The sequence below is a fragment of the Rattus norvegicus genome, chromosome 12 (assembly GCF_036323735.1).
Source record: "Rattus norvegicus strain BN/NHsdMcwi chromosome 12, GRCr8, whole genome shotgun sequence".
NCBI lineage: Eukaryota > Metazoa > Chordata > Mammalia > Rodentia > Muridae > Rattus > Rattus norvegicus.
In genome coordinates this window covers 48,183,201-48,199,060 of record NC_086030.1, presented here as the reverse complement: position 1 = coordinate 48,199,060, position 15,860 = coordinate 48,183,201, and the positions used below count along the sequence as shown (strand labels likewise).

The window sequence follows — 15,860 nt, the reverse complement described above, 5'->3', positions numbered from 1 at the left end:
ACCAGCCTGCAGACGCAGATTCAATTCCTGGAGCCCGTAGGAAGGTGAAAGGAGAGAACTGATTGCATAGAGTTGTCCTCTGGTCTCCGCCTGTGCTGTGGCGTGCGCACCTAACACACACGTTCCGCCCACACAATAATAAAACCTTTTAAGTGATAAATGCTACAAAACCAGAAAGGTTAGCTCGACGTTATCCTTGGAGGACGAACGGAAACTGCTTACTTTCTTCATATGTAATCAACTTTATCGTCTTGCTGCCTAAGATAGCAAACACCTGTAGCCCCTGAACCCACGATATAGGAGTTAGGAGCCAGGCCAGCTTTGGCTACATCGTTAGTTCAAGACCAGCTTGGACTGTAGGAGACTCTTCATCCCAAAAAGCAAAGCGAACAATTCCCATTTGAGCCACTTCCGGAGCGAGTGCTGCGGTGCAGTCACGTGATGCAGGTGTGGCCAGTGCCCAGGGTTCTGTGGTGTTGATCACACGGTCACGTGACGTAGCTTCCACTAGCACCCAGCTACACTGATCTTATAAAATCCCAAAGTCTATGTCTATTAAACGCTGCTTCCTGTCCCCATCTTCCACCAACTCTCTGGCAACCACCAATCTACGCTGTGTCTCCAAAAACACCTTCTCTGGGCTCATGGTCCAAACAGCTTCGTAAAGCACTTGTGGCCCGGCCCATTTCCCTTTACATCCCGCCTTCCCCAACCTGGACCCGAGTGCCTTTCCTTTTGAAGGCTGAATAGTACTCCAGTTACATAGATATACCATGCTCTATCAATGTGTTGATGGATGTGGGCCGTCTCCATGGTTTGGCAATTATGGATGACATCACGACGCACTTGGGTGTGCAGACTCCTCCTCGAGATGTGTATCCATTTCTTTGGGGATACACGGTCATCTCAGGATCTACGGGAACTGGTTCCGGAACCTTCCGTGGAAACTGTGGTCTGTGGCTACTCGATGTGAAATGGTATGGGGTTTGCACATGGCCTCAGACATCTTTCTGTGTGCTCTGGTGCATCTGTAAATTACTTACAGTCCCTGTCCCTGGGTCAGCATCACGGACCCTGTTGCTGAGACAACAGAACCAGCCCGCGGGTGCTGAGAGAGGAAGCAATCTTGTCTGTCTTGATCCCACAGTTGGTTGGCCTGGTGGATACAGGTCCCAGGCATGTGGAACTGCCAGAGAGGGTACATCCTTATTCTTGAGATTCTGAGGCCCCGCCGCACTATTTCACACTAGTCAAGGATGTCCCATTCCAACAGGCAGGGGGTGGACTTGTGACCTCTCCAGGGTCTCACTGCTTGGTCTTGTGGTTTGGGTTTTGTTTTTGTTTTTGTTTTTGTTTTTTTTCCGGAGCTGGGGACCGAACACAGGGCCTTGTGCTTGCTAGGCAAGTGCTCTACCACTGAGCTAAATCCCCAACCCCGTGGTTTGGGTTTTGTCTGTTTAGGGCTTATTGGTGTACATGAGAGAGGACTGCAGTTGCTCAAGGGAGTGTACACAGAAGCCACAGGAAGCTTTTGAGCAGGCAACAGCACGATCCGACATCTAACCAAGTCCCTCTGGGGATGGAGCGACCGTGCAGCCATTCTCAACGCCCCCACGTCCTCGATGGGTCATGCGCATGCGCGCGCTGAGAAACTCTTTTGAAAACTGAATCTAAGACAAAAGCCCTTCAGCTGCTGTGAAGAGAACAGACGGTCGGGAGACAAGGGCATGAGTGAGAGGCCAGCAAGGAGAAGAATCCTGCTGAGAACAGATGGGACTGGGCCTGTGGGATCTGGTGACTGTAGAGAGGCGTGGGCTGGAGCACGGCTGACACTGAGACATGTAAGCAGCAAGATTTCCTGAAGATTCAAAATGTGCGAGAGAGCAGAGTCAAAGTTGACCTCAACAGTCTGGCCCACATGTGAGGGAGGTGTGGCTGTCATGGGAACCACCAAGTGAGGAGGGATCCCGAGTTCAAGTTCACAGGCTGGAGCAGGGCTTGGTGGCTAAGGTCACTTGCTGATCTTGCAAAGAACTAGATGGTGTCGAGAGGGTCACAACCTTTGGGACTTCCAGTTCTTGGGGCTCCAAAGTCCTTTTCTGGCCTCTGCTCAACACACCCAGAACGCACAAAACTCATGTAGGCACACACACACACACATGTACATGCATTTGAAAACATATATTTTTAAGGAAAGCGTTCAGTTCAGACATGTGCTGTCACAGTACTGCAGGCATTCCCACCAAGGAAAACATAGCAACCGCTTGCTTTATTGCCTGACCAAAATGAGGTTCAGCGACCCAAACCGAAGCAGAGAGGGACAAGAAATGACAAAAGCGTTTGTCAGAGCCCCACTGCCCAGTGTCTTTCCCTGCCCCGACAACAGTTCAGCCACACAGGGGCAAGCAGGCTCCAGCTTCACGAATGAGCGTCTAGCCTTCAGAAGAGGAAGACAAAGGCCAAAAACCACCCTGGTGGTAAGTGTCAGAGGCAGGATTCGAACCCAGCACTACCCGACTTGGGTTTCCCCATTTTATCTTGATTAGTGAGGCCAGAGGAAGTGAGAGAGGGGCACACTGAGGTGTCAAACTCATGCTCCATCACAAAGACAGGAAATGTAAAAAGAGAGAGATAGCATCCTTTTTTTTTTTTTTTAAATGTATGTGAGTACGCTGTCACTGTATTCAGACCCACCAGGCAGAGGGCATCGGATCCCATTACAGATGGCCGTGAGTCACCATGTGGTGGCTGGGATTTGAACTCAGGACCTCTGGAAGAGCAGTCAGTGCTCTTAACCGCTGAGCCTTCTCTCCATCACTCATATCATCCTTTAATTCCCTGAGTGCCCTGGCCCTGTGGTCTTTGACGAGACACACCATGCTCTTCCCACTCAGGGCTTTTCCTCACAAAGTCTTTCTGGAACGCTCACACAGGTATTGTTTCTGAATGTTTCCTACCTACGCCTGGAAGCTCTCCTTGATCTCATTGCTGCTGAGAATCGGGATTTCTGAACAGCCCTGGACTGTACAAGCATTGGAAACAGTTGTCATAGCTATGAATGTGACACACTCAATTCCCACCTCGTCTCCCAGGCCAGCACTGCACAACAGAACCTGGGAGACAAGTACAGTTACAGGAAACGTCTATGCATGGGTCCCGTGAAGTGGTAGCCCTAGCTACAGGTAGCTACAGAAATGTGGTTCATATTTGAAAACAAAGGGGCGGATTTTGTGCATTTACTTACGATATGTATTTGTCCCAACCAGCTTTAACTGTCAACTGGACACAGCCTGAGAGGAGGGCCTCCGTTGAGAAGTTGCCCAGATCAAGTTGGCCTGTGTGCCTTTCTGTGGGGGAACTGTCTCCGTTGTTAATTGATGTAGGAAGGTCCAGTCCACTGTGGGCGGTGACACCATTTTCTAGGCAGGAGGTTCTGAACTGTGTCAGAAAGCCAGCTGGGGACAAGCTGGTCTGCAAGCCCTCAACAGCCACCGCGGGCTTCCTGCTATAGTTTGGCCGTGCAGTGCTTTCCCTGACTGGAAATAATTCTGCATGGAAAACAAATGGGCTATTTCAAGTTCCTGCCCTGACTTCCTTTGAGGATGGGCTATGATGTGAACCCGAGGCCACAAAACCCCTTTCTTCTCTGTAATGCGGGGTGTCTTATTACAGCCGCAGAAATGTAGGCAGAACAGTATCATACCACACATTATTTCACATGTAAATTATATAATTTATATTAAGCACACGTGGCCAGAGGCTACCTTACTGTGACTGTAAACTGCGGCTCCTTCAAGGCATGGACCATGTTATCTTAACCATCCATGCGGTCCTCTGAACCAAGCATAGTATCAAAGATAAATTATTAGTGCTCAGGCCTGGTGGCACACATTTCTCATCCCCAGCACTCTGGAGGCAGAGGCAGGCAGATCTCTGAGCTTTGGGACAACCTGGTTTACACATTGAGTTCCAGGACAAGACAGAATCATCTGAGGGCTGGGGATGTAGATGTGTGGTAGAGCTCTTGCTTGGCATGCATGAGGCCCGGGGCTCCATCATCACTGAATGAAAAACCACTAACCTGGAAAAGAGAAATCTCACAAGCCTGCCTCGCACAGTAAGAGCGACACACAAAGTTGTGGCTGCTCCACACCCCACACCCCACACCCCACACCCCACACGTGTGTTGCCTGTGGACAGCAGGTGGACAACAAGAGCCATCCGTCTCAACTGGGCCATCCCAGAGCTGTGCGACAAGGCCTCCAGGCTCACCAGAGGACTGCTTTCTTAGCCACGCTCACCTTGCTCCCCTCCCCAGCCTGCAATCTGCTTACAGGCTTATGGTCTATTAGCATCAACCTCCCGCAGGACCACGTCTGTTCCAGAGTCCACTCCTGCCAGCACTCTGGATATTTTCTAAGCCATATTGCTCTCAGGAAATCTGTTGCCTGCAATTTCCATATAATATATGCAGGGTATGGTCTGAGAAAACATCTAAGTCGTGATGTGTAACCCACTCAGATTCATACGGCTGCCTGTTTTCTTTTAGCTTCCTCGTTTTTTTTTTTTTTTTTTTAAATAAACAGAGGTCAGGGCATTTACAGGCTAATTCTGACTTCAATCAAAGGCAGTTGGGGATTTCTTTTTAAGAGGATTTTTGTTTTCTATTTCATTTATACATATGTGTGCCTGTATGCCACCTGCATGCAGGTCCCTCAGAGGTCAGAAGGGGGTGTCAGATGTCCTGGAATTGGAGTCAGTGGTGTAGGTGAGCTGCCCAATGTGGGTGCTGGGGACCAAACTGGGTCCCCTGGAAGAGCAGCAAGCATTCTTGACAGCCTAACCACCTCTCCAGCCCCTGGGGCTTTCATGAAAGCAGCAGTTTCTGGAAGTTCAGCAACAGTAATCTACATAATTACCTTGTATAAATGTCTCAGGTGTAGTGACAGTCGGAAATAGATACTGTGTATCGGTTTGTATTGTCAAGCACTCAGAACACATCTCCCTTAGCCTCCATGATAAACATACGAACCAAGTATCATGATAGCCATTGTTTCAGGAATTGAGCCAGAGTACCTGGAGTGTGCTGACCACATACCGTGCTGCTGTCCATCTGACCCCTTCTCTGCCCCTGTCTCTTCATGGCTAGGGAAACTGAGTCTTCGGAAGGTTAACTGACTTGAGGTCAAGGTTTGAACCTGAGTCTGCCTGGCTCAGAGCCGGTATTCTCCGACAGTAAGCCACTTAACCTCTCCAATAGATAGCACACGCATGCTCTTCTTTCTATAAACCATTGAGAGATTTGGGAGAGGGGTCCAGCAAGGTTTCTCTTTGTATAGCCATGGCTATGCTGGAACACCCTCTGTAGAGCTGGCTTTGAACTCACAGAGATCTGCCTGCCTCCTGAGTGCTGGAACTAATGGTGTGCACCACCACCCTAGATGATGACAGAGATGGTGATGGTGATGGTGATGGTGATGGTGGTGGTGATGGTGGTGGTGGTGGTGATGATGATGATGATGATAGTGTTGTTGTTGTTGTTGTTGTTGTTGTTGTTGGTGGTGGTGGTGGTGGTGGTGGTGGTGGTGATGATGATGATGAATGTTTTTGAGACAAGATGTTACTCAACCTGGCCTAGAACCTATACTTATCCAGATTCAATCTCCCAAGTGCTAGGATTACCGGACAGGTCTGCATCTCTAGGCCCAGTTTCAATTAATTACATATATAAATTTCCCTAGTCTCACTATTTCTCTCTGTATATTTAGTGCCAGGGATGGGACCCAAGGCCCTGTGCATGGTAGGTAAGTGCTCACCCAGAGTATGAATGAGCCATCCCCCGGCTTCCCATTTTCACCGGCTCTTATTTATGGAGAAATTAGTTTGTAATGCCAAACCTATATCCTAGGAAGTTAAAGGCACAGGTGTCCTTTGCTGAGTTCAGGTGGTCTGGTGGCGGGTGGAAATTCATCCCACTAAAAGCTAGCATTCCGATGCAGGTTCTTATCCTGAGCTTATTCTGGGCAACATTGTTTCAATTTGTGGGTTGTGTTTTTTATTCTGGGTAGCCGTTGAGCTCTGGGAACACAGTGTTTAAGCTCAGCAAGAGCCGCATTTCCTTGAGGGGGGGTCTCTGTCCTGACATTTATATTTTTTGCTTCAGGTTATTAGAAGCAGGTACCCTTTTGCATTGTGAAATACCCCTCATTAGTTGGGGTATTTATGGATCTGTTAACAAAAGCTTTAAATGTACAGTTTTAATTACTGAAGACTGTGTAATGAAGGAATGATTTTGCCTGGAGTTGAGAAGTAAATATGCCAACCCCCACAGAGCCTCAGAGAGCCTGACCAGCCACACTAAAAGTCACTTGGGAAAATTCCTCGGTAGCTGGAGGTTTGGGGAGTTGGGGGGCGCACACCATTTTTAAAGTCACACGTGTTAACGATACCCAGTCCTTCCCAACAGACCTAAGAGGAACTGACTTCCACCTGCCAGTTAAGAATTAAAACGGGAATCCTGGAAATATACTTCATACTGACCCCGTTCAGACTCTTGGAATTTGCTTTAACCATTGCAGTAGCGGCTACCTGTAAATCCCCTCTGAAGGCCTCTGTCTTCTCCACCGCCTCTCTGTGCTCCCCACTAGATTCATAGAGTGAACTGAATATCCCCCCCCCCCCAGAAAAATTCCCGACCTCAAAGGAATGCATTCCTGGTGTGTCCAAGCTGAAGCCTACTCCAGCGAGCTCTCCCCCTCAAACCTTTCATTCAGAAGACAAGAGTCTCCAGCCAGGACTCACAGCCTTCTCATTCACAGGCTTTCCAAATAGCCTTCCCTCCAGGAAGGCATCTGTGCTGTTTAGAAAGCAGTTTGCAACAGCACAACGTTCCTTTCCGAAAGACCTTGTAGGAGGGGGGAAAAAACCAGGAATTGCACAGTGTGAGAGGCTGGGAAGGGACAGATGTCAGCCCTCGGTCATTTCAGCCCACATATTCAAACACCATCCAACGCGTTCTCACAGCATAGACCTCAAAACCCCTTCTGGGTTGAGAGCGATTTCCAAGGGGAAACACAGAAGCTAAGGATCCCCACAAGGTCCTCAGATCTTGTGGGGGAAATGAATCAGAAAACAGAAGCTGGGCTAGGAAAATGGCTTGTCTCCTCCAGGCCCAATTCTTGCGTCTCGAACAGCATTTTCCAATTCAAGAGGCCGTGCGGGGATGCACCCCTGCAGGCTTTGCTCTTCTAAAGGGCGCCCTGCCGGCCTCCCTTCGCCCCCGCGGTACTCACGGCAACTGCCTGAGCTGGAACAGGTCCTCCTCCATGTCCGCGCTGCGCCAGGGCGAGCCTGGGCATGACCCTTACATGGTGAAGCAGGGCCGGCGCTTCGGCTTTCAGCACCGGGATGCTGGACAGCTCCGCGGCTTCCTCGCAGGGCAGCTGCTGGGGGAGGGAGCCCTGCCCGGGAGACAAAGCCAGCCGCTGCCGCCGGAGACCGACAGGAGTGGGCGGAGGACGAGGGGAGGGCTCCGCGGTGCAGGGGGCGGGGCGAGCCCTGCTGCTCCCAGGAGCCCACGGTCCTCTGTTTGGGGTGTCTGTGGGGCACCCCGACCGACCAGAAGAAGCCTCCCTCGCAGATTCTTTGTAGGAATTTTAATGTCGGTATGATGTTCCGGAAGCTTAAGAACGGAGTATGGATTTTTAGAAATGAACTCCATGTATAACACTGCTGCGTGTTGAGCACCTACTGGGTTCCAGGCACAGTAGCACCCTGATGGCAAAACGGTTTGAAAAAATTTTTATCACAGAGCCGAGGGCCCGACGAAACGGGACCTAGGAAAGGATCTTGTTGGGTACTGAAGGCTAGAAGGCGGAAGAGTAACTCAGTTACTCAGCCTTGCATTGTGATCTTTGCGGCCTGACTGGAGAATCAGAGGTGAACGGCAAAGTCCCTGCCTTGAGGTCTTTCCCTTGGAATTCAGGCTCTCCACCTTCCCCGTTTCCGCCTGCTTTAGAACTTGAGCTCTGTGAATTTTCTCAGCCTGGGTTACCACAAACTGCAGGGACAGATGGGGTACACATCAAACCGTATCTCAAAAGTTAAGACAAGCCAGGCACAGAGGTGTACAACTTTGACCCCAACACTTGGTAGCTGAGGCAGGTGAATCTCTGTGGGAGAGAGAGAGAGAGAGAGAGAGAGAGAGAGAGAGAGAGAGAGAGAGAGAGAGAGAGATATTAGAGATCTCAATTCAAGTTGCCCATAAACAGTTGACTCCTCCCAAAACTATGGAGTCTCCTGGGTGTGGGCCTGCTATCTTGACACTTAAATAGCTCCACTAATCCTAGAGTAGAAACTCAGTTCTAGTTCTAGTGTGCATAAGTGGAGAAAGGAGAAAAAGATTCACCTATCAAGATGGCGGCTCCCACGATTCCCATATACGAGAGCCATGACTGGATGGAAGATCACAGGAACAGAAGGAAGAGAGGAATGTTCTTTTCTTTTTTCTTTTCTTTTCCTTTTTTTTTTTCTTTTTCTTTGTTTCGGAGCTGGGGACCGAATCCAGGGCCTTGGGCTTGCTAGGCAAGCGCTCTACCACTGAGCTAAATCCCCAACCCCGGAATGTTCTTTTCTTTTTTTTTTTTTTTCTTTTTTTTTCTTTTTTTTCTATTTTTCGGAGCTGGGGACCGAACCCAGGGAATGTTCTTTTCTAATGTTTTATAACTTCTGTGTATGTGTGTGCATGTGTTCATGTGTGTTCGGGGGTGGGGCCTCTAGAAGCTAGGAGAGGGTGTTTCATTTTCTGGACCTTGAGTTTCAGGCCCCTGATGCAGGACCTCTGGAAGAGCAGGAAGTGTTCTTAGTTGCTGAGCCATCCTACCAGCCCCCACATACCCTACCACACACACACACACACACACACACACACACACACACTAGTGTTTGACTGCACATATGCACATGCATGTGTGCTTACAGAGGCCAGAAGAGGGCATTAGATCCCCTAGAGCCAAAGATACCGGTAGTTATGAGCAACCGTGTGGGTGCTGGAAAAGCAGGTCCTCTGGAAAAGTAGCCAATCTCTCAACCATCTCGCCAGTCCTCTGTAAAAGTTAACTACTACTTGCCTGAAATAATTGCCATCTCAGAAGTTTACTGCCTCCGTCTGCTCACTTAGACCTAGTTCTGGAAGCTTCTAGCCTCTGTACAATCTAATGTAGGCCTAGAATGTTTTCAGCCTCTGAGACTTACTGCTGAATAAAAAAAATAAGGAAAGAAAGAAAAAAATAAAGTTCTAACCTTTTCTGGACTTTGGCTGGGTGGTTCAGCTCAGCTGTTCTGGCTGAAAACTCCTCTCCAAGCTGACAGGTTCAATCTGGCTTCTCTCTTGGCTTCTCCTGAAACACTCTGCTTGGCCTCATACTAACTTTGGAAGAGATTTTCTCTAATCTTCTGGCTCCTTCTCATTTTCTGGATCGTTCTGTCTTCACCTGTGTCTAGCTTGTCCTCTCTCTGCAACCTGTCTTCTGTAAAATGGCCTCCTCTCCTCTTTCTCTGAGTTGCTCTCTCGTAAGCAGCCCCTCTTTCCTTTCTCTTCTCATGAGAGTTGGGTGTATCCTATCCTGTCAAATCTTTCTTCGATTCATCACTTTGTCTGCCACCCAATTAGACATCACTTCAAACATGTCTGCTTCCTTCTACAAACTAACTTTACCTTCATCGTTTGGGCTTAAAGATGTAGAGTGTGTCTGTATTCCAGCCAGAGGGATGAAAGGTGTGTGCTAAGGCTGAGCCCCACAGCACAGCTAGGGAAAGGTTTTGCCTTGAACAACACAAGCCCAGGGTTCACAGCATCATCAAATGTCCTGCAACAGTCCACTCCCCACAACCATTTTATTCTTTTCTTTTCTTTTTTTTTTCTTTTTTTCGGAGCTGGGGACCGAACCCAGGGCCTTGCGTTTGTTAGGCAAGCGCTCTACCACTGAGCTAAATCCCCAACCCCCATTTTATTCTTTTCTTACTTTTTTCTTTTCTTTTCTTTTTTTTTTGTATTGACAAAGTGGGAAATGAGTTGGTCCGTAGTACAAGGACACCAATCTGAGAGCCCCAGTCACAGACAGACAGACAGACAGACTGACTGACTGACAGCACATGAACTTGAGAACCACGAGCCAGCCCTGTAGTCCTCACCATTGATAAACTGAGGCAGGAGGTTAGCCATGAGTTTGAGGCCAGCTAGGTCTATAGAGTGAGACCTTGTCTCGAAAACATAAAAGCCAGGAGACTGGAGAGGTGGCTCCATGCATAAGAGCACTTGCTGCTCTTCCGGAGGACCTGAGTTCAGTTCCCAGAATCACTTCAGGTGACTCACAACTGCCTATAACTCCAGTTTCAAGGGATCTGTTATCTCCTCTATAGGGATCTGCACACAGATGGACAGACTCACAGACACACATACAATGAAAAAAAAATTAAAAGTTAGATTAAATGGAAACTACAAAAACTAAAAATATTCAAACAAAAACCTCAACAGTCTAGAGCAGGGTGTTCTTCACCTCCCTTGCCTCCAAGATTCTTCACGAACATTCCTGGGGGACAGGTTCTGCTCTGTCGTGTGTCAGATGAGGAAACAGGTCTCCGAACACTAAATAAGTCACATAGAGATACTCAGCCAGGTAGGGGTGGATTTGAAGTTAAAGTGCCATCTGTTTGGGGGGACTGCCCCTCGGGTTCCAGGCTTTCTTTGAGGTTCTCAAGCAAAATCATCCTTCGTGGGGTTAGTAAAAGATCCCGAGTTACTGAAACACCAGATAACTAAAATAAATGGAAGACTAAAAATAAGTAGAGTGGTTGCAGTGCTGTGGCAAAATGTCCGGATGAACAAAAGCTTAAAAGGTAGAAAGGTATGGGGTTGGGGATTTAGCTCAGTGGTAGAGCGCTTGCCTAACAATCGCAAGGCCCTGGGTTCGGTCCCCAGCTCTAAAAAAAAAGGAAAGAGAAGAAGAAAAAAAAAAGGTAGAAAGGTGTGCTTTGCTTTTTGTCTCAAATGTTCAGATATGTCTGTACTCATCAAGCCACAGGAAATGACAACATTGTTGCAGAAGCCATGACAAAGAAAGCAGCTTGCTGCCCCAAGGCAGCCAGGAGGCAGGAGGGAAGGGGCTGAGGTCCACATGAACTGTCAAAAGCAAAATACCAGGATTGGGGATTTAGCTCAGTGGTAGAGCGCCTGCCTAGCAAGCGCAAGGCCCCGGTTTGGTCCTCAGCTCCGGAAAAAAAAAAAAAAAAAAAGCAAAATACCAGGGCCAGGGAGACCAGGACCCCACCCAGTTCAGTTCTCAGCAGCCACATCAAGTGACTCACAACTACCTGTAGCTAGAACACCATAGGATCTGATACCCTTTCCACAAAACAACAACAACAACAACAACAACAACAACAACAACACCACACACACACACACTCACACACTCACACACTTTCAAACAATAAGTATGAACATTTTTTAAAGCATACTCCCAGAAGCTAGTCCCTCCCACAAGCCCCCAACTCCTAACACCTGCCTTCTAAAGTGGGAAGCACCTGGGCCCATGCTTTGAGCACACAGGCCTTTGGGGAACATCACACGTTAAGTCAGCACAGTGGCTTCGAAATCTCCTATCACTCATGTACTGACTGAGTGTCGTACCTGACAACCTGCACTTAAGTCACTTGTAACTAGTCCTCTTTTTGCCTATGAATGTTATGATGTGTGTGTGTGTGTGTGTGTGTTCACATATGCTTCCTAACTAGGAGATTTAAAAGTTCTATAGAGAATGGCAGTATGTTCCTCACCTCTCTGAGCTTCCTACTTATAAATTGGGCCAGTGGGATGGTCCAGCAGGCAGTAGTGCTTGCTGCCAAACATGATAACCTGGTTTTGAACATACATGGCAGAAGAAGAGAACCAAATTCTTCAAGTAGTCTTCTGACCTCCACATGTAAGTCATGACACATGCCTCCCCAATAAATAATAGCTTTTAAATTGGCTAAAGGTTGTAAGATGGTGCAGTCGCTGTGGAAAACAATATAGAAGTGTCTAAATAAAAAGAATTTGCATATAAATCTATAATCTCATTACTTGGTATAAACCTAGAAGGACTGAAAACAAGACCAGAAGGAGATGGGGTTGTGTGCCCAAGTTTATTGCCAAGAAGTGGGAGCAACCTGTGTCCACTCACAGATGGACAGCAGAGAGAAGCTAGTACTTAAAATGGAATATTACTTTCCTATAAAAAAAGACTTTATGCCAAGTGAACCAAGCCAATCGCCAAAGAATTCTGAGCGACTCCTTTCCTGAGAGGACTGCAGACAGCCTCATAGGATTGGAAATAGAACGGAAGTTACTAGAATGGGAGACAGGAAGGGGGAGTTGTTCAACACACACAGTTCAGCTTTGAGAAGAGAAACAGTATAAAGATCTGTTGCACAGCAACCCGCCCACGCAAGACAGGAATCCAAAAATTCTAACACTTTTACTTATATGTATAACAGAGGGAGATTCATAGCAGATAAATATCTAGTTTGTTTCTGTGTTTTGCTGTTTTAAAGAGTGATTCCATGAACATTTGTGTGGGACTGTGTAGGACTTGGTATGAACCTAATAGAAATAGATTTCTAAGGCATTGCATTTTAATTTATTGCATGTCTGTGTCTGTGTATTTGTGTATGCATGTGTGCACGCAAGTGTTTGTGCGTATGTGTTTGTGTCTGTATGTATTTCTGTGTGTATATGTTTGTGTGCACGTGTATGTGTTCGTGTGTGTATGGGTGTAGTATGCGTGTGTGCATGTGGATGCACACATGTGTGTATGTATAGTGTGCATGTGTGTATATGTGTGCTGCGTGCACATGTGTGCACATCTGCATGTGTGCATATATGTGCAAAGAGTGCATGTGTGTATATATCTATCATTCGTGTGTGTTCATGTGTAATGTGTGTGCATATGCTTGTGTATGTGTGCATGTATGTTTGTGCTTGTGTGTGTGTGTGTGCCTGTGTGTGTGTGTGTATGTTGCGCACCACAGCACTCATAGAAAGGTCCGGACAACTTCGGTTCTCTTCTACTGTATGGTCCTGGGGACTGAACTCAGGCTGTGAGATTTGGGAGACAGGCCTACAGAGCCCCACATTCTAAAAATCAAAGAACCATCTATTTTAAAGCTTTTTCCAGTTTAATAACAGCCTTTCCACTTGAAAAACATGAACGAAGCTCTGCCCTGAAGGCGGAGCCTCGGTGTCTGTGACTGAAGCCTGAGCAAATGCGATGGCTCAAAGCTTCCAAAAAGGTCCCCGGCCCCGGAAGTCTCCCTTAGCAACAAATTAGGCTGCGGTTGCTAAGGGAAAAGGAACCGGGGAGCGGGCGTCCGTGCACTATTGCAGTCCGGTGTGACCAATTTCCGGTCCGTCTCCCTGGCTTCCCCCGCCGAAGCGGGGTCGCCACCGCGGGTTCCTCCACTTTGGGAACCTCGCACACTGGGCTCCTCATTACATTACGCTGCAGCGGGCGTGGGGGGCGGCGGCTGGCGGCGGCGGCAGTGGCCGGGATGCTGAGTTCCCGGGCGCAGGCGGCGAGGACAGCGGCCGACAAGGCCCTCCAGCGCTTCCTGCGCACCGGGGCGGCTGTCAGGTGAGCGGGTGGGGGATGGCGGCTGCGGGGCTTCCAGGCCTGCGCCGACCCGGCGGAGGCGTAGGCCGCGGCCCAGCGTTGCCTCCTGGTCCCTGCAGTGGCCGTGGCCTGCGAGGCCCCGTAGCCCTTCTCGGTGACCCCAGAACCCGGGCTCCAGGCCCACAGTCTCCTCAGGCCTGCACACCGCCCCCAGTTTGTCATATGCCAGTCTTCCACCTCTGCCGTGCTGGGAATCTTCAGGTCTGCATCCCAAACCACGTTTGGTTCCCAAGATATCAAAGCTCCTCAGCTGCTAAGCTACCCAGTGTGTGACAACTTCAGACTCTTGGTTCTTGCTAGGACCCCGGCCTGCACCCCAGGCTGTTTATCTTCCCAAGGCCTGGGGCCACACCCCCATTGCTCACCATGACTACTGGGACCTGTTGCTTGGGTTGGCTTCCTAGGATATGGGGGCAGGTCTGACAGCGTCTTATCCATCTTGGAAGACCTCCACCACACCCCCCAGTGTTTATCCTGTCCAGCACCCTTATTTTACCAGGTAGGAGATAAGGCTGTAATAGGCCTTGTGGCCTAAGAGCTGACCTGAGGGCAGGATTGGCCAGTTTTAGCCTTACTCCAGGCCCTCTTAGTCTTTTCCTGATACCGTTCTGCAGAAGTAGTAGTCTATCAACAGCGTGCCTCAATTTCCCTCATTGAGCGTATGCCGGGCAGGTGTTCGGTATGTAACTGGCCCCCATCTCCACCTGTCTGCTTTTTAAGCCAAGGTCTGTGTACTTTCTATGGATTCATCCTTGAAGGCCAAAAATGATTTGAAATTCATGATTCCCTGTGACATCGGAGAATGCTGGCCGTTGTTTGGCGATCACTGTTGTCACTAGTGACCCTATTCAGTGAGTGTTTTTATTGAGCTGAGATCTATATTCCTGGTCCTGGGGGAGGGGATCAACTTCATATAGTCCAAACATTAGGTAAGAATGTGTTACACATATGTCCACATGCATGTGGGTACATGTTACACATGTGTGGGTTGTCTTCCTTGAACATACAGAACTTTGTATAACATTGTGTTCTGAATAGTGCCCATGTTCAAGTCAAGTCTGAAACGAAGACATCTTTAATGGCATGAGCATGTAGACGATCTCTTGTTGTATTGTTTAATATTCTTAAAGAGAAATCCATTTCTAAAGCCTGGCACCACTGTTCAGTCACTCATTGTTCAGGAGCCAGGAGGACTCTTGAGTTCAGAGCCAGCCTGGGCTAGAGTGAGTTCAAGGCTAGTCTGAATGACTTCAGGAGACCCCATCTCAAAAAAAAAAAAAACAAAAAAAACCAAAAAAGCAACTCAATAAATAGGGAGAGACTAGGGAGATGGTCCAGGTGTTCGATTGCCTATTGCATAGGCAACAAACGTGAAGACCAGAGTTGAGGTCACCAGAAGCCATGCGAACACCAGGTAGCCTGGCATATTTCCTGCACTGGGTGGGAAGAAGCATGGGAGTCTGATTAGCTGTGCCAGTGAGCTCTGGGTCCCCTGCCTGAATGAACAAGGTAGAGAGTGGTGACAAGGACATGCAGTACTGCCCCCCAACCCAGTGTTCAAGCTAAGTGCTTAAGTACCCCTGATTTCCAAGACAAATTCTTTTCTTTTTTTTAAAAGATGTATTTATTTATTATATATGAGTACACCAGAAGAGTGCTTCGGATCCCATTACAGATGGTTGGGAGCCACCATGTGGTTGCTGGGAATTGAACTCAGGACCTCTGGAAGAGCAGTCAGTGCTCTTAACGACTGAGCCATCTCTCCAGCCCCCAGGACACATTCTTACTGGTGCACATTACTTTAGATTTCAAGCTTGCTGGTTGGTGGTTACTTTGACCAAACATCACTTCCCCACCACTGTCTGTACCCGCCTGCTGTCGGGAGACACAATGACAGTCTGCATCTTTCCTTTTTCAGATACAAAGTCATGAAGAACTGGGGAGTGATCGGTGGAATTGCTGCTGCTCTTGCAGCAGGAATATATGTTATCTGGGGTCCCATTACAGAGAGGAAGAAGCGGAGAAAAGGTAGGGACAGGGCTGTGGAGCCTCTTTTGTCTGCTTGAGTAGTTGGTTGTCTCTTTAAAGTAAGGTCTGTGTCTATGAAGTGGAACTTCCCACCCTGGGGGAAGGCTCTGTTTTACACTTGAT

General features: G+C 48.4%; 2 protein-coding genes across 9 annotated transcripts in view; one reads left to right on the top strand and one right to left on the bottom strand.

Annotated features, from left to right (window-relative positions):
- Svop (SV2 related protein) overlaps positions 1–7,512 on the bottom strand; it is a 59,637-nt gene extending 52,125 nt beyond the window's left edge. The window contains exon 1 of the mRNA NM_134404.4: positions 7,293–7,512. Coding sequence (NP_599231.3) covers positions 7,293–7,327 — 35 coding nt within the window. The 5' untranslated portion in view covers positions 7,328–7,512. The remainder of the gene's footprint in view (positions 1–7,292) is intronic.
- Positions 1–15,860, top strand: part of Usp30 (ubiquitin specific peptidase 30) — a 53,974-nt gene that overhangs the window by 16,818 nt on the left and 21,296 nt on the right. For 5 of the 8 annotated variants that reach the window (XM_039089523.2, XM_063271401.1, XM_063271398.1 and 2 more), the window contains exon 2: positions 15,628–15,737. In XM_039089523.2, the coding sequence (XP_038945451.1) occupies positions 15,638–15,737 (100 nt within the window). In that variant the 5' untranslated portion in view covers positions 15,628–15,637. Of the gene's footprint in view, positions 1–13,463; positions 13,671–15,627; positions 15,738–15,860 lie in introns of those variants that run through there. The other 3 variants (XM_063271397.1, XM_063271399.1, NM_001107153.1) reach the window with 2 other exon arrangements.